This window comes from Drosophila teissieri, chromosome 2R (assembly GCF_016746235.2).
Source record: "Drosophila teissieri strain GT53w chromosome 2R, Prin_Dtei_1.1, whole genome shotgun sequence".
NCBI lineage: Eukaryota > Metazoa > Arthropoda > Insecta > Diptera > Drosophilidae > Drosophila > Drosophila teissieri.
In genome coordinates, this window is record NC_053030.1 from 16,313,242 (window position 1) to 16,327,403 (window position 14,162).

The following is a 14,162-nucleotide window of genomic DNA, read 5'->3' on the forward strand; positions in this document are numbered from 1 at the left end:
TTATCGTGGAATATTTTTCAGCGTGGATTGAGCAAGAGATTTGTGCTTGTGCTTGTGGCCTGACCTGATTTGCGGCCCAAATCCTAAGCCCTGGGATTTGCGCCTAGATTGGCTTAGATTGCTTTGCTCGCACCTGCTGCTGCTGCTGTTTGTGCTCCAACTTTGATGATGAACTTGTTGAGGAAAAGTTGTTGGGGCAAGTTTGCGTTTGGTCGGAAAATGCAACTTTAATGGCCACGAAAACAATAAACGCTTAATGGAACACGACGGCCAAACATGCGGCGTTCGCAAGGTGCTAGAAATTGTGTGTTGAAACGGAAGCGGAAACGGAAATCATATGGCACACGGCACTCCAAACGCCCGCACACAGCTGCAGCTGCCATAAAGGTGCTTGGCTTTTATGTCCAGCCGGGGAAAGCGTGGAAAGTGCGAAGCTGTGAGGAAAAGCGGCGAACTTTCGCCCCTCCTGCACACGGACCCAAAATAAACGCATTAGGATTTTGGAATTGGAATTGCGGTTGCAGCTGCTGGCAGAAGCCGAATGCCCAACAAGTCATAAATCAAACACGTTTAATTAAACTTTACGCACGCCAGTTGCCCCTCCATGCCCCTCGTCCCTCGCCCTTTTCCGCCCGCCGCCGCTAGAAGAAGAAACTTTTCGACTCCGCACTAAGTAAAAATGCAATTAGAATTGCCACAGGCCAAAACGACTCGAATGGAAAGAGCGCCCGCCGATCTGTGGACACGGCCACGCCCCCTAACCCGCACCGCCTCTTTGACTTCTGGTCACGTGGCGGTACGTGCATAACGGTTACTTGCATTGGCGGAATTGTAAACTAGCCTCAAGTATCCCTAAACTTGAAGTGCCCTCGAAGGTGGTGCTATCACCTAAATCGGTGCAATTGCAACCAGCTGCTAACGGTTGGTGTGTGGGCCAAAAAATGGATGAAAAAGTTTAGTACTTTCCAATTTCTGTGTTTTCATTTAAGATCTAATAAATAAATGAAGTGGGGTAAAGGGAAATTGAAACGCGAAAGGGGTCTTGATATACTAGAGTGTGATTCCCTTACTAAGAAAAGTACTAAAAACTAAGTATAAGCAATTCAAGATAGTTAAAGGCTATGTATTTATTTTAAGAAATCCGCTTGTGTAATGAGCGATTCTTAACTTGCACAAATTTTCAGCTTTCACTTAATTTTGTAATTCCCAAAAGAAAGTCGCAAGTTGTTAAAAGCCGCACAAATGCACTGACAGAAACTGTGAATAATGTGGCAAACTGTTTGCTAGCCACCTTTGCCTCGCAGTTATCATTCGGCACTCGGACCACACCACACACCACCCAAACCACCCAAAACCACCCACAACCACCCAAACGACCAACCACCCACCGCCTGTCATTGCGAAGGAAATCACGCAATAAACTAGCGGCGAAAACAAAACTTTAACTACTTTTTCCGCTGGCCGCAGAAACTCAGTGGGGAAACTTTTTTGAAACAATACAATTTATATTTATGCGCAGAGGCGACGGCGATGACAAAGAGGGTTTCGGTTGGAAAAGTGGTCGGAAAAGCGGGACTGTGCTTTGCGACTGACCCAGAAAATGGGCGGCTAAAGAAATGCTGGCCAGGATTCTGGCAAAGAGCAAGGAGCCGAGCCGAGGCAGCAGAGTTTATTTTAAGTGTTGAAAATAACTTGACCCACATTTGTGTGGTTCCCCCTTTCTGGATGCGCCCACACCCGCTTTTCCGGGTGTTGATAACTGTTTTTCCGACCTCCAAATCCCCCGCAAACTCCTCGGAAAACTTGTCCATGTCCATTCAGTGGGCTGTATGCTGAACGAAGCTTAGTCCGAAACTATTGCCAAAACTTTATAACAAATTAATTGCATTTTAAGGGCAGGGATGCACGAAATATTCAAATTTTCATTTGACCCACTGGACTGTGAGGAAATTTACTGGACTGGCCCATTTCAGTTGGATTTGACCACGACTAAATTGAAGCAGAGTAACCATCTGGTATCGATCGAGTTTTCCAACTGCAGTTTATGGTAATATCTTTGTGAAAAGGACATTTTTGATTTACCCCAACCAAACAGACGTAGTTATATTAGAGTTAATGGAAGTACTTAAGGGAATACTTCTTCACTGACAATGTAATTCTTTTCCTCGACTTGTTTCCATAATTTTCTGTTTACCCAACAGAGGAGGAAATCTGAATGGTTTGCCAAATAAACTTTTCCAGTTTGCTAATTAGTTATCAGAGGATAATCGTGTTTGCTCTCGATTTGTGGGTTCGGCCATGTCACAGTCGCAGTCCGAAAGGCACAGTTTGCAATCGATACACAGACCTTGGCCAATTAACCCCTTGCCGCCCCATCTACAACTAGTTAGCAGCCAAAAACAATGCAATCGAAGGATGGAGGATGGCGGATGGCGGAGGGAGAATAGAGGATGAAGGATAAAGGAATGGCAGAGGAATGATGAAGTGGGAGCTCATAATGACCCGAAATCCTTTCAACCCAAATGGAAATTCCCCAGTCGTGCGTATAATTGGAATTAATACAAAAAGCCGTAGAGGAATATCGAACCACACGGGGCGAAAGGAAAGGAACAATCGGATAGTATTGTCGTTAGCATTGTGCCCCGCAGGCCAGACTTAATGACCAAATCCAGCCCGGGGCCCTGACTTCCTGCGAGCTTGATTAAATTTGATTTGTTAGCCGACAAAGAGGTTTCGCTACATGCGGCTTAATGCACTGAGAAAACCAACGTTTCAATTCTCTATGACTAGTTTGTTAGATCAACTCCAGCACGAATAATTCTTGAAAACTATACGCATTTTGCACGAAAGAGTATCCAAGCTGAAAAGCATTTAGATGATTAACATATTCTCTACAAATATTATATTGCTATTTTCTCTTAGTGTGCACATATGTTGCCACTTGATGTATGCACATACATATGTACATTTATTGAAATTATCTGTTGCCTAATTTGATCCTGCTTCTGGGCGCCAAAACATATTATGATTTTTGACAATAAGAAGGCATTAAGTCATTCACATATGTACATATGTACATACATATGTATATTCTTACATACAGTGACGGAGAAAAGTCTACTTACGTTGTCTTTGATTTCGTATACAAAGTCAATGAGACACAATTCATAGAAATGTACATACATATATACAAGGATAAGTACATACTTACATACAAAAGTAATTTCCTAAGAAACCTTTCGCTTCTGTCCGCTTCATCCAAAATGAATTTGTTTTTGTTGCTAATTGATTGATAAATGAATTTTAATAATTAATAACTGTTGAAGAGGTGATGAACATACATACATACAAACACTTAAGGAATTATATTTATGTTCTTTAGATTGATAGTTAAAGTTTACTGCGCACATTTCTGTTAATGTAAAGCGATCGAATTTCACCACACTACATGGCGTGAGGTGAGTTTGCAGGATCACTCCGCAGCACAGTTGTTGTTCGTTTAGGAACGATTGAAAAAGTGATAGATTTCCCTTTTCTAATATTTGCATCAATTTTAAAGATTGGGTTTTTATTTTAATTTTGAAGAACGTAATAGTTGAATAGACTGTTTCGTATTTTTTCAGCTTTAATGCCACTTTTTATTTCTTTCATCAACTTTGTTCTTCAAATCAAATTGTACAAGCACCAGAACTTGAACCAGGACATAAAAAAAATAAACCAAACTAGTTTGCTTATTGAAAACGAATAGTCCACAGACCTTGTAAGTTGCAGAATGACAACGAAGGTGATCCGAAAACTGTTCCAGCTAAAAATGTTACATATAAATTTTCAAAAATATTTGACTAGAAATATGTTACCTTTAAGTGAAATTTCCTTTTGACCAGTTCCAGATGACTGAATTCCCGCAGGAGGTATCCTATTTTGAGGTCACTCCTCCGGGTGACGTCGTCCACAACATTCATGAGCAAAACAGCACTCCAATAATGGGAAATCACCACCCACTGTCCCAGGATTTTTGTGTACCATGAGGTTTCTATGGAATCGTTGCCAAATTGCACTCCATGATATACCAGATTTACATTCGTAACAAACATTTTCAGGAAAAGAAGCGCGATGGGCAAGTCAAAGGTTCGAAGAACTTCACGGGTTAGTCGCTGATTCTCCGCAAAAAGTTGAAAGAGATTAGCCAGGATTCGAAGGGATATATTGGCGTTTTCTGCTGATAAAACTAAGGAGTTGCGTTCTTCATAATTAAGCAAGGAGCACAGATCCTTGAGTGCTATATGAAGCCTCTCATTCTGCCAGTGGAGAATTAGCAGAATCACACATATTCCAGTCATCATAAGGACCACATATATGAACTGTATCATATGGGCAACAATCATGGCAGTTTTACTAAATGTTTGTATCGAATCAATTCTTAACAAAATTAAAGTTCCCATCAGAATGCTGAGGTTTGCGACGAATAGCATCTGGAAAAGCACATTTCTAACTCTCTTCCATAATATGGAATACTTTCTAGAACGATCCTCTAGTTTTTCGCACTTAAGAAAGTGACTTATTAGATTTTCACCCAACTTCAGAAGCCTTTTTCTATTAAACCACATCAGGAAAACACCCGAAAACATAGCAATGATTCGGGTGATGTTGGTTAGATTAAAGGCCCATTGGAGCACTGAATTGCTGCTCATGTAGCTGTCATCGTACATGTAGTGGGGAAAGGTGAAGGGCAGGACCATCAGCAGAACTCCGTGCAGACAGGCCGTATAGATGAGGTACCATCTCTGCCTGTATCCCAGAAGAAACTGTCCCTTCTTCAGAGGAGCAGGCATCAGACCACAGCCAAGTCCATATATGTACATGAGCTTCCACAGCATTACGAACAACTGCTTTGGGCAAAGGACGAATGTCAACTGTTCTATGAAATCGATGGAAGCTCCGCTATCCTGGCCGAAATCGAAAAACCTGTCTGCTCATCGGCATTCCATCGCAGCCCCAATAAACTTTATCCTAATTAGTTGATTGCCGCGCTTAGGTTGTGGTCAGTCACCTGGCTGCCTTGATTGCAACATGTTGCATGCGAAACTGGGTCGCGTGTTGAACGTGGTCTACTACCATTCCGTTGTCTTCGCCCTAGTGAGCACTACCTTAAGGATACGCTCCCACAGGAAATGCATACGCTTGGAGAAGCTATCGCGAACTTACGCTATCTACAGCTTTTTTGTAGGCATATTCCTGTTTCTCAACTTGTACTACGTGGTGCCCCGGATCGTGGCAGATGGCTACATGAAGTGCAACATAGTCCTGCAGTGGAACTTCTTTGTGATGCTCCTTCTTCGAGTCTTAGCCATCGTCGGCTGCTATGGAACCCTGTGGCTGAAGCGCCACCAAATCATTAAACTCTATAAGAACTCGCTGACTTATTGGAAGAGGTTCGGACACATAATGAAGGCCTTAGTGGACCGGAAAGAGCTGCTCGACCTGCAAGCGTCCCTGGCAAGGATGATGGTCCGGAAAATAGCATTGCTCTACGGCGCTTTTCTGTGCTCCACGGTGCTGCAGTATCAGTTGCTCAGTGTGATCAACAAACAGAGTTTACTGGCTCTCAGTGCGCGACTCACGCACTTTCTGCACTTGTTGTCCGTGAAAATGGCTTTCTACGGCATACTTGTTCTACTGCAGCATCAGTTTTTTGTAATCCATCTGGCCATAAACAACCTTCATAGAAGAAAAGCCCAAAAGAAGTGGAAATCCTTGCGCTCCGTAGCCTCTATGCACCTGCAAACCCTTCGATTAGCCAGAAGGATCTTTGGCCTGTATGACATCACTAGCGCCACGATGTTTATCAACATGTTTATGACCGCTATTAACATCCTTTATCATGCCGTCCAGTACAGCAACAGCACCATCAAGTCGGATGGTTGGGGCATCTTGTTTGGCAACGGATTGATCGTGTTCAACTTCTGGGGACTTCTGATGCTAATGGAAATGCTGGATAATGTGGTAACCTCCTGCAATAATGCTGGCCAGCAACTGAGGCAATTTAGCGATCTACCCAAAGTGGGCTCAAAGATGCAAAAGGAGGTGAGTCTTTGGCCTTAAACGACATTTAATAATAAACAATTTCCCATTTAGTTGGATGTTTTTACCATGCAGCTGAGGCGGAACCGCTTGTTCTACAAAATATGCGGAATCGTGGAGCTGGACAAACCCGCTTGCCTTAGTTATATTAGCTCCATTCTGAGCAACGTCATGATCCTCATGCAGTTCGATTTAAGACGCCAAAGACAACCAAACAATGACCACCAATACTTTAACCATTTGTTCAAGAACAAAACAGAAATGTAGAGAAAAACTTATGAATATTTTGTTAAACCGTAAACTGTTTTATTGTTACTTTTGCTGTCGAACTGAATTTATACTATTCATGGTTTGTTACCACGGTTTGATACGTAAATGTAAACCCATCAAGCTTTCAGGACTTTACATGACATTCAAAAGCTCTCTGAAAGCTTACAGGACTCGCCGTTATAGGAATCTTATAGGAAATGAAATTCGAATTTAAAGCTTTTTTCGTTATGAGTTTTCTTTTATGGCGGATAAATAAGTCTACAAAAATGTAATGTTTAAGGGCCAGATATAAATGAATACATAAAGCTGTGCATAATTTTCCATAAATGTATTTATGTTTTCAATAAATGTGTGCTTCGTTTTCTATAAAGCTTACATATATAGTTTTCCTTAATGTTAAAATGAAACTTAGGAAATCTACGCAGAACTTTGAAACACATAACATTTTTGTAAAATTAAGATTGCAATTCACGTAGATTACTGTAGAGACGTTTCTACATAAGCAAACCATTTTTCAGCCATATATTTTATAGGCAATCTGGCAGAGAACCAACACATTGGTTATTATACTTCGGGTCATGTTGTGGACAGATGAATTACTCAGGTCGAAAAATCCAACTATGTGCAGACGTCTTACGCGTTTTGGATTCAGTTGAAGTTTCCGATTCAAGTAAAACAGGGAAACTTCTAACTGAAGTAAAGGGTAGTTAATAAGATTGCACTTCCTGTACAATAAAAATAATTACCTTTCTAGACAGAATCTTTCCTCTGCTTTTGTTACATTGACTTCCGGAAAAATTAATGTCCCACAGATTCGCAATACTTTCCAGGAGACCCAACCACTTACTGCGGTTAATCTCAAAAATGGAAAATTGCATTATGACTTCGACGTGATGGGTTAGGAAAAGCACCGCATACAATATACCCTTCCATATGTGAAAGGTTTGGTCAAACTCCAGGTAAATCCACAATCGAAACAAAACAGCAATGTTGAATATATAAGTGGTAAGCAGATTGAAGAGCAACTGCCACTGGAAGATGTCCACGATCTGCTTGAGTAGCTCATCCAAACGGTGACAGCGCCTCCAATGTTTTCGCCAGGCGGCCAGGATCTGCATCAGTCCCATCTCCCGCGGAATGCCATTCCGTGTGGGCAAGGCCTCTAGATCCTGGACCATTTCCAGGACCCTCTGGGACATATTAACCAGCAGCCAATTGCCGGCTACTTCGATCATATAGACCGTCAAATCCACATAGCTCATCAATAGAATCATGATTAGGGCGTACACTATGGCAGCCATTTGGTACGGAAGCATGGCTCTCCTCAATCTGGAGTTACCCTTACAATTAACCACGGAGTCCCGGGTCACGAGCTGCTGGGTAAGGAGCAGGAATCGAGAGCTGGTCAGCAATGCCTTGCACAGGCATCTATTCCTGCAATCGTTTCCCAGATCAAATCGAAATTTGTGCAGCAGTTTCATCAATTCATTGCCCAACTTCTGCAATCGACATCTCTGTATCCACACACTGCTCATTAGGAAGAGCATGGTCAGGAGTTTGGTCAGAGCCACCACGTTGTAGACCACGGCAAACATGCCCTGGTCTGGACAATCGTAGATGTTGCCTGTTAGCAGGAACAGGGCGAATGGAAGGATCAAAAGATAGCCCACATCCAGGATGGCACAGTAAGTCACCGTGGGCACATGATTGAGGATAAAACGATGATTCGCGGAATCGTAGTGCAGATTGCACAGTCCTATCAAGCGGCTCACTTGAAAGTAAATACGTAGGAGAAAGTAATGATTCATTTTGTTGCACGTTGAAAGCGAAACTAAACTTAGAAATGGATCCACCATAATAGTCGATTCAAAAGCAAACTAAAAGGACTCCAGGGACTTTCTAAGGGACACGCAACAAATGCAACAGGGGAACTCACTTATGTATATCAAGGGTGTTTATCTATAAATATATATATACTTTATATGGTCGGAAAGGATTCCTTCTGCCTGTTACATTCATTTCAACGAATCTGTATACCCTTCTACTCTACGAGCAACGGGTATAAATAAAATTTCAAAACTAAATACAAAATAAAAATCGAATAGCACAACTATTGATACATACAAGTTAATATATTTTCGTTTTGAAAATTAAAAATAATATCTTAACAAAACAATCAACTTAAATTTGAAAATAAATCACGCAGGGTTCATTCCTTTTTATAGAGTATTTAAGGTTCAAACGACACAAAATAATTTGTCCATTGCTATTCTTATCAACAGCAAAAGCAAATAAAGAAGAATTATCTAAAAATTATTCATTTATTCAGCTATTTTCGTTTTGCAATTTCAAGTGGTTTTAGCTCGTGTGTTTGGTTTGTTCTTATCAAAATACCGCTTGGTTTCTTATCTTAGTAGGTAGTCGGTAGTTTGTTTAAATGTAAGCTTATGCATAAACTACCGCAACGAAATGATGATGCTGAAGCGTATTGTATCGAATCGTTCTCCTATGCGTTAACTAGAAACTAATTATAAATTCAAGCATATTACATAAAATCACACAACAATCTCTGGTGCATTTTTGCACTCGCTCTGACTTCGTTGTAAGTGGTTACGCACTATATGGAATATACACTCAGATAAGTTTGTGTCCAGATAATGGTGGGTCGATTTAAATAAGAAAAATAAATCGAGTCAAGTCAAACGTCATTTAAATGCTAACTCTGAAAAATACTAATTGGAATAACTAATATTTGTTAAGTAACTTACTGTCTTACACAATAGCTGCGCAAAAAATACTTCAGTTAAATAAACAGATCATTATTGTTCATACGAAAATAGTAGTTTTTGTAACCAGAAAGTAGTACTATTGAAAAGCTTGGAAATATCAACCCACCAAAATCTAGCTATATGTATGGTTAATGGTTAGGATGAATAACATTCCGTGTTTCATTTAGCACAATTGACATCTACACCTAGTAATTAACCCGTTGCATCTACGCCACAATATGGCTGTTTTTGTTAAGATCGGTGAGCAGCTCCGCGTCGAGGTCTTCAGCCTCCAAAAGATCGTTGCAGGCATCGCCGTTCAGCGAATGTGGAATGCTTGTGGAAAGCACCATCCCCCGACTCCCCGTCCCAATGACAACATCATCGGGCGGCGAGTTTCGACGCCTCTCACGCTCTCTGACAATGTGCGGCGCTTCGTTGAACTCGTCCAACTCATCCATGCCTTTAAAAGAAATAACCTTATTAAATTTTTTGGAGTTCGGTAAAATAAAAATCGCACTCACCTGCATATTTGGTGCCCGCTAAGAGCAGATATTGACCAGCTCGATGCGGCCACAACAGACCCGTCATCACACAATAGGCCATGCAGTCCGCCGAGTTGGTGATGCCTTGCAGCAGCTTGTAGCGCCACATGGGGCTGACTTGCAGCGCCACAATTGCCACGATGGGCAGGTATATGAACCACACCAAACTGGAAGCGCCCAGGTGCAGTAGAAAGTCCAGTTTTTTTGTGGAGTGCTCGTACTTCATCGTGTTGCGCAACTCGTACAGGAACCACATCATAAAGGAAGTGCTGTAATTACAATAAGGTAAGAACACTTTTACATAGAAACACTTTAAAGACCTACCGTAGTATTAAAACTATCCAGCCGGGCCACGTCTGGTATTCATCGATGTCGGAAACCACATCGACTTCCGTCTGCAAACATTTTTGGTTTTTAATGTTGGAAAATCTATATTTAATTATCTTTTACAACTTACCCTATCCCAGATGTAAAGGAACACGTGGAACGCGCAGTATGGCACCCAGATGGACATGAGGATTATCCATCCCGTTCTGCTGATCTGCTGCCTGGTAACTGCCCATCCCTTGGCCAGCAGCAGCAGAATCAACATAAATGTGGTGCGGCTCAGGATGTCCAGGACATCTCCAGCTGCCTGCAGTCTTGGCTCGCCCACTCCGTTGGCCGCATAGTGAATGAGGTGGGCGGTGATCAGAGCCAGACTAACGAACTCGCTGAGAAGACTCAGGGTAAACAACTTGGTCACTGGATGCTTCTGCCGCCGCACCGCATAAATTTGCATGGGCAGCAGAACTATGTAGACGAGCAGGAAAACCAGGTACATCTCCAGCAGATTCTGCTGATCGTACGAGTACTGGTAGGTGAGTGGATGTGCGGCCGAGTTGTTCGGATGCAGGTTGACCAGATGGATGTCGTAGTGCAGTGTGTTGAGGAGGTTGCTGCCCAATTTACTGAGCCTTGGCAAAGTCTCGTGCGCGTGCCACTGGCAGGTGCTTTTGTTTTGATAACAGGCCACCAGGGAGAGGTACCAAAATCTGTCAACAAAATACATGCATCAGTTTAAAAATAAAGCAAAATCGAAACTAGTAAATCAGTTCATTCTCTGGAAATATACAATTATTCAAAGTCATGTCCCAGACAATGAGCAACGGAAAAGTTATCTCAGTTTTTCGTTTACAAAAGGGGAATACCGGAACAAATAAACAAAGATACAGGGTTTCATGATATCAGTATGGAGCAAGCTTCATACTAAGAGATCATATGTATATACACAGATAGGCATTCTCCGAAGATGGGAATTTTGCAATCCAACTCTTATCTTCCGAATTTTATTTGCAGGGAAAAACCAGAACTCACCGTGGCTCCGCCTCCAGATTGAGAACGTAGGTGAACTGCGATCCCGGGACTACGTTTCCGGGTGCATCTTCATCGCTGCAGAGCTGATTGACGGGACAGGGAACATGGCGCAGGAAGTCCCTTTTGGCACGAGGATTACACGTGGAATCGTAGGCGATCCTTTGGAGGCGAGAGAACATCCCATTGCAGGCGGCTTCCCGACTCCTTTGACTGCGATTGCCGTAGAACTCGAGGAAGGTGCTCCTGTCCAGGACGACGAGTGTCAAGGGAACCGCATACTTATCCGACGACGTGACATTGCCATAGATATATCCGTAGGCATTGCGCCGCGTCAGATCCGCCTTGTTGAAGCCGAATTTCGCCAGGAACTGGAAGAAGTCCCCCGTCTGGAATTGTCCGCTGATGTGGGTGGCATTGCTCGTGGGCAGGGCGATCGAGATGAATCCCAGAAGAACAGTCCAGCGATTGCAGGCCCACCTTTCACTTCTTATCAGTTGTTGTTGTTTGGTTGCAGTCCCTTCCTCTGCTCCCACTGCGGGATTCCTGGAAAGCTGCTCCACCATTCCGGATGCCACGTTGGCACCGCCCACTCGCCAAGGTGGCGCCCCTTTGTGCATCGCTTGCAAGTTGGCACAGCGAGGTCTATTTTTATTTTTGTTTTGCGGAAATTTCCACACCACAAATCCGCAGTTGCTAGAGATGTGAAAATGGCATCGATGCATTTGTCATCGACGACCGATGTTTTTGGCGATAATTGCAGCTTGTTTCTTGCTATCGATTCATTAGCAGATACACACTCCAGGCATTGTGACTAGCCGAGACAGCATCCAACTTTTCAAAATATTGAAAAAAAAAGTCGAAATCAATTTTAAAATATGAGACCTGCAGTTTAGTTTTTACGAAACCTCTATGGAATATGCAATAATGAGTACTTTTTGAAGGTTTCAGTAAATTTAAGATGCGTGAATTGTACTTTGTAAAGGATACAATGCAATGATTTCAAGTTCAAAGTATATATTCAACAGGGCATATCTTAAAAAATAATATATCTAATATGCACATTATCAATTCCCCTGTGGAATTCACAACAAAAGCATACATTTCTAGGATTAATGAACAATGGAACTTTTTAGAATTTACCCAAATGGGCGTCTAATCTTATCAATTTCTTATGCATTAAGCCCTCACACGCATGTCAATGGCAATTTCGAACAATAAATTTTAATAATTCCCAAATTTATGCGGTAAAAAGTGCCACCCTTTCAGCCCCAAAAACTTCAAAGTGCAAACTTGGATAATACCTATGTATGTACATATGTATGTATGTATGTAGCTCCCAGTTTCCTCACCCTAACCTCAACGAGCATCCCTTCCGCTTATTTATTTAAAATGCAGCTCGCGGTGGCGGGAAACTCTCGTGTGGATTGTGGCTTGCCACGCCCCCTTTTTCCCATTTCCAGCAGCAAAGGTGCAAAAAATCCACACTCTTTGACAATTCCTTTGAGATTTGATTGCGGGAGGGAGACGGCATCAGAGTGTGCGAAAGGGAGAGTGCGGTTTTGCATAAAAATATGAAGCCATTGAAATGTAGATTTTCCCATTGTGATGTTGGCAGCTGAAAACTTTGATTCCTGAAGCAGATCAGGCGAAGCTTACAGCGAACTATATATCCTTCCTTCCTTCCTCCGATGATGACCCAGATTTTCGACCGTTTCTCACTCATTTATTGATGACGTCGCAAAAACGAAAAAGGACTCGCCAAAGGAGCAGCAAAAATTCATGAGTTCTTGGCATTTGTTGACAGCCACAGTTCACTCAGTTGTGCAAAAGTCAAGACAAACACAATAAATGCGATTCTGGGGGGTTCTATAGTACCAATAGCCAAGTACAGTCAAGCATCCGAAATTAGATATTTTCTACAACATAAAACAATTCATATTCGGAATTGGTTTGGTTGTGCATCTACGAGATATTTTATTTATATGGAGTTACAATAATGTTCGCTTATCGAAACTTGACTGTACATACCATACTTGCAAGTCAACAATAGCTGAAGCGAAATAACTTTCAACAAATTATTCGGCAAATATTAAGCACACATAACATGTGAACAAGTCTGGAAGTTTATTTCAATGTCTGCCGACGACCCCAATAATAAAATCTGACAAGGTTGGCAAAAATACAAAAGAAGCGCCATTTGTCGTCTCTTTCTGACGGACTGCCACCCTCTCTTTCCCACCCATCGCCCATCCCTTTCTATTCGAAGCCCATCTTCCATAAGAAGCGAACAATTCATTGAAATGCCAGCGACGAAACATGGACAATGAAGGTTCAATGATGGCTAGGTGGAAAAGTTGGGGAGTTGGAAAAGCGTTGCTCGGCATGATTTCCGCCAACTGTGCACAAAGTGTATTTTATTTTTGATTAGGCCGGCGCGACTCTGCTTGTTTGGCCAATAAAGAGATGACGGCGCAGTCGGCGTGATTAGACAGATACACAGATACAATATCTTCGCCCGATCGATCAGAAAAGCCATGAGTAGTAAGCATTGACTTCTAATAGGTGTATTCCTTCAATCTAGTAAGCATTGAGTTGGATTTCTACCAAATATTTCATCTAAAGCATTTACTTAAGATCTTGAAGGTTTGTTTTTGTACTATCGATCCTAACTTTAGTTCTGATTCCCAGCTAGTTCTGATTTGCAGACATGGAAACACCCGACAATAGGTTGTACATGTGCACCGTGTGCTTCCAAAGGTGCCTTTGGAGCGATCTCTCGAAGAAGGAGCTCCGCTGCATGCAGTGTCGTCTGCCACCCAAGATCTGTGTCATCTGCGATAGGAAGTTCGAGCCGCGCGAGAAGTCGCATGTTTACTGCAAACGATGCAATTTCTATATCCTCAGACACGCCGCAGTCAAGCCCCCTTCCTTGGAGGAAAATCCCGAGATGGCGGCGGATGCTGGCCAGGATAGCGAAGGATCTACGTTCACGGAACGCTGGAAGGAGATCAGAGCCGCCGCTGGAATCGTGGACGACGGATTCAGTGACTGATTCCAAATGCACATTATTTTCATCAGTGTAAAACTGAACTCCTGGCGGTGGCTATAAGTAAACAAATATATCCAGTTCCCCTTCAAGTTT

At 42.4% G+C, this 14,162-nt stretch overlaps 5 protein-coding genes across 6 annotated transcripts; 2 read left to right on the top strand and 3 right to left on the bottom strand.

Moving 5' to 3' along the window:
• Nucleotides 1–3,625: 3,625 nt before the first annotated feature.
• LOC122614485 (putative gustatory receptor 58a) lies at nucleotides 3,626–4,877 on the bottom strand. The gene is made up of 2 exons (XM_043789051.1): nucleotides 3,858–4,877; nucleotides 3,626–3,805 (listed from the first exon to the last, which is right to left on the bottom strand). Exons 1-2 carry the CDS (start codon nucleotides 4,875–4,877, stop codon nucleotides 3,626–3,628), a joined length of 1,200 nt encoding a protein of 399 aa, XP_043644986.1.
• Nucleotides 4,878–5,070: 193 nt separating this feature from the next.
• Nucleotides 5,071–6,348, top strand: LOC122614765 (putative gustatory receptor 58b). The gene is made up of 2 exons (XM_043789414.1): nucleotides 5,071–6,084; nucleotides 6,136–6,348. The coding sequence occupies exons 1-2, from the start codon at nucleotides 5,071–5,073 to the stop codon at nucleotides 6,346–6,348; spliced, it is 1,227 nt and encodes a 408-aa protein (XP_043645349.1).
• A 517-nt stretch (nucleotides 6,349–6,865) lies between these two features.
• On the bottom strand, nucleotides 6,866–8,159 carry LOC122614787 (putative gustatory receptor 58c). The gene is made up of 2 exons (XM_043789441.1): nucleotides 7,098–8,159; nucleotides 6,866–7,042 (listed from the first exon to the last, which is right to left on the bottom strand). Exons 1-2 carry the CDS (start codon nucleotides 8,157–8,159, stop codon nucleotides 6,866–6,868), a joined length of 1,239 nt encoding a protein of 412 aa, XP_043645376.1.
• A 494-nt stretch (nucleotides 8,160–8,653) lies between these two features.
• On the bottom strand, nucleotides 8,654–11,742 carry LOC122612933. The gene is made up of 5 exons (XM_043786844.1): nucleotides 11,021–11,742; nucleotides 10,122–10,698; nucleotides 9,989–10,059; nucleotides 9,644–9,933; nucleotides 8,654–9,582 (listed from the first exon to the last, which is right to left on the bottom strand). The coding sequence occupies exons 1-5, from the start codon at nucleotides 11,740–11,742 to the stop codon at nucleotides 9,347–9,349; spliced, it is 1,896 nt and encodes a 631-aa protein (XP_043642779.1). The 3' UTR covers nucleotides 8,654–9,346.
• Nucleotides 11,743–13,538: 1,796 nt separating this feature from the next.
• On the top strand, nucleotides 13,539–14,158 carry LOC122614595 (protein FAM76B). Of its 2 annotated transcripts, none has more exons than XM_043789201.1 (2): nucleotides 13,539–13,663; nucleotides 13,713–14,158. In XM_043789201.1, exon 2 carries the CDS (start codon nucleotides 13,728–13,730, stop codon nucleotides 14,070–14,072), a length of 345 nt encoding a protein of 114 aa, XP_043645136.1. In that variant the 5' UTR covers nucleotides 13,539–13,663; nucleotides 13,713–13,727; the 3' UTR covers nucleotides 14,073–14,158. The 2 variants fall into 2 exon arrangements, with proteins under 2 accessions (XP_043645136.1, XP_043645135.1); XM_043789200.1 differs by having other exon boundaries at nucleotides 13,602–13,663; nucleotides 13,726–14,158.
• The last annotated feature ends 4 nt before the right edge of the window (nucleotides 14,159–14,162 follow it).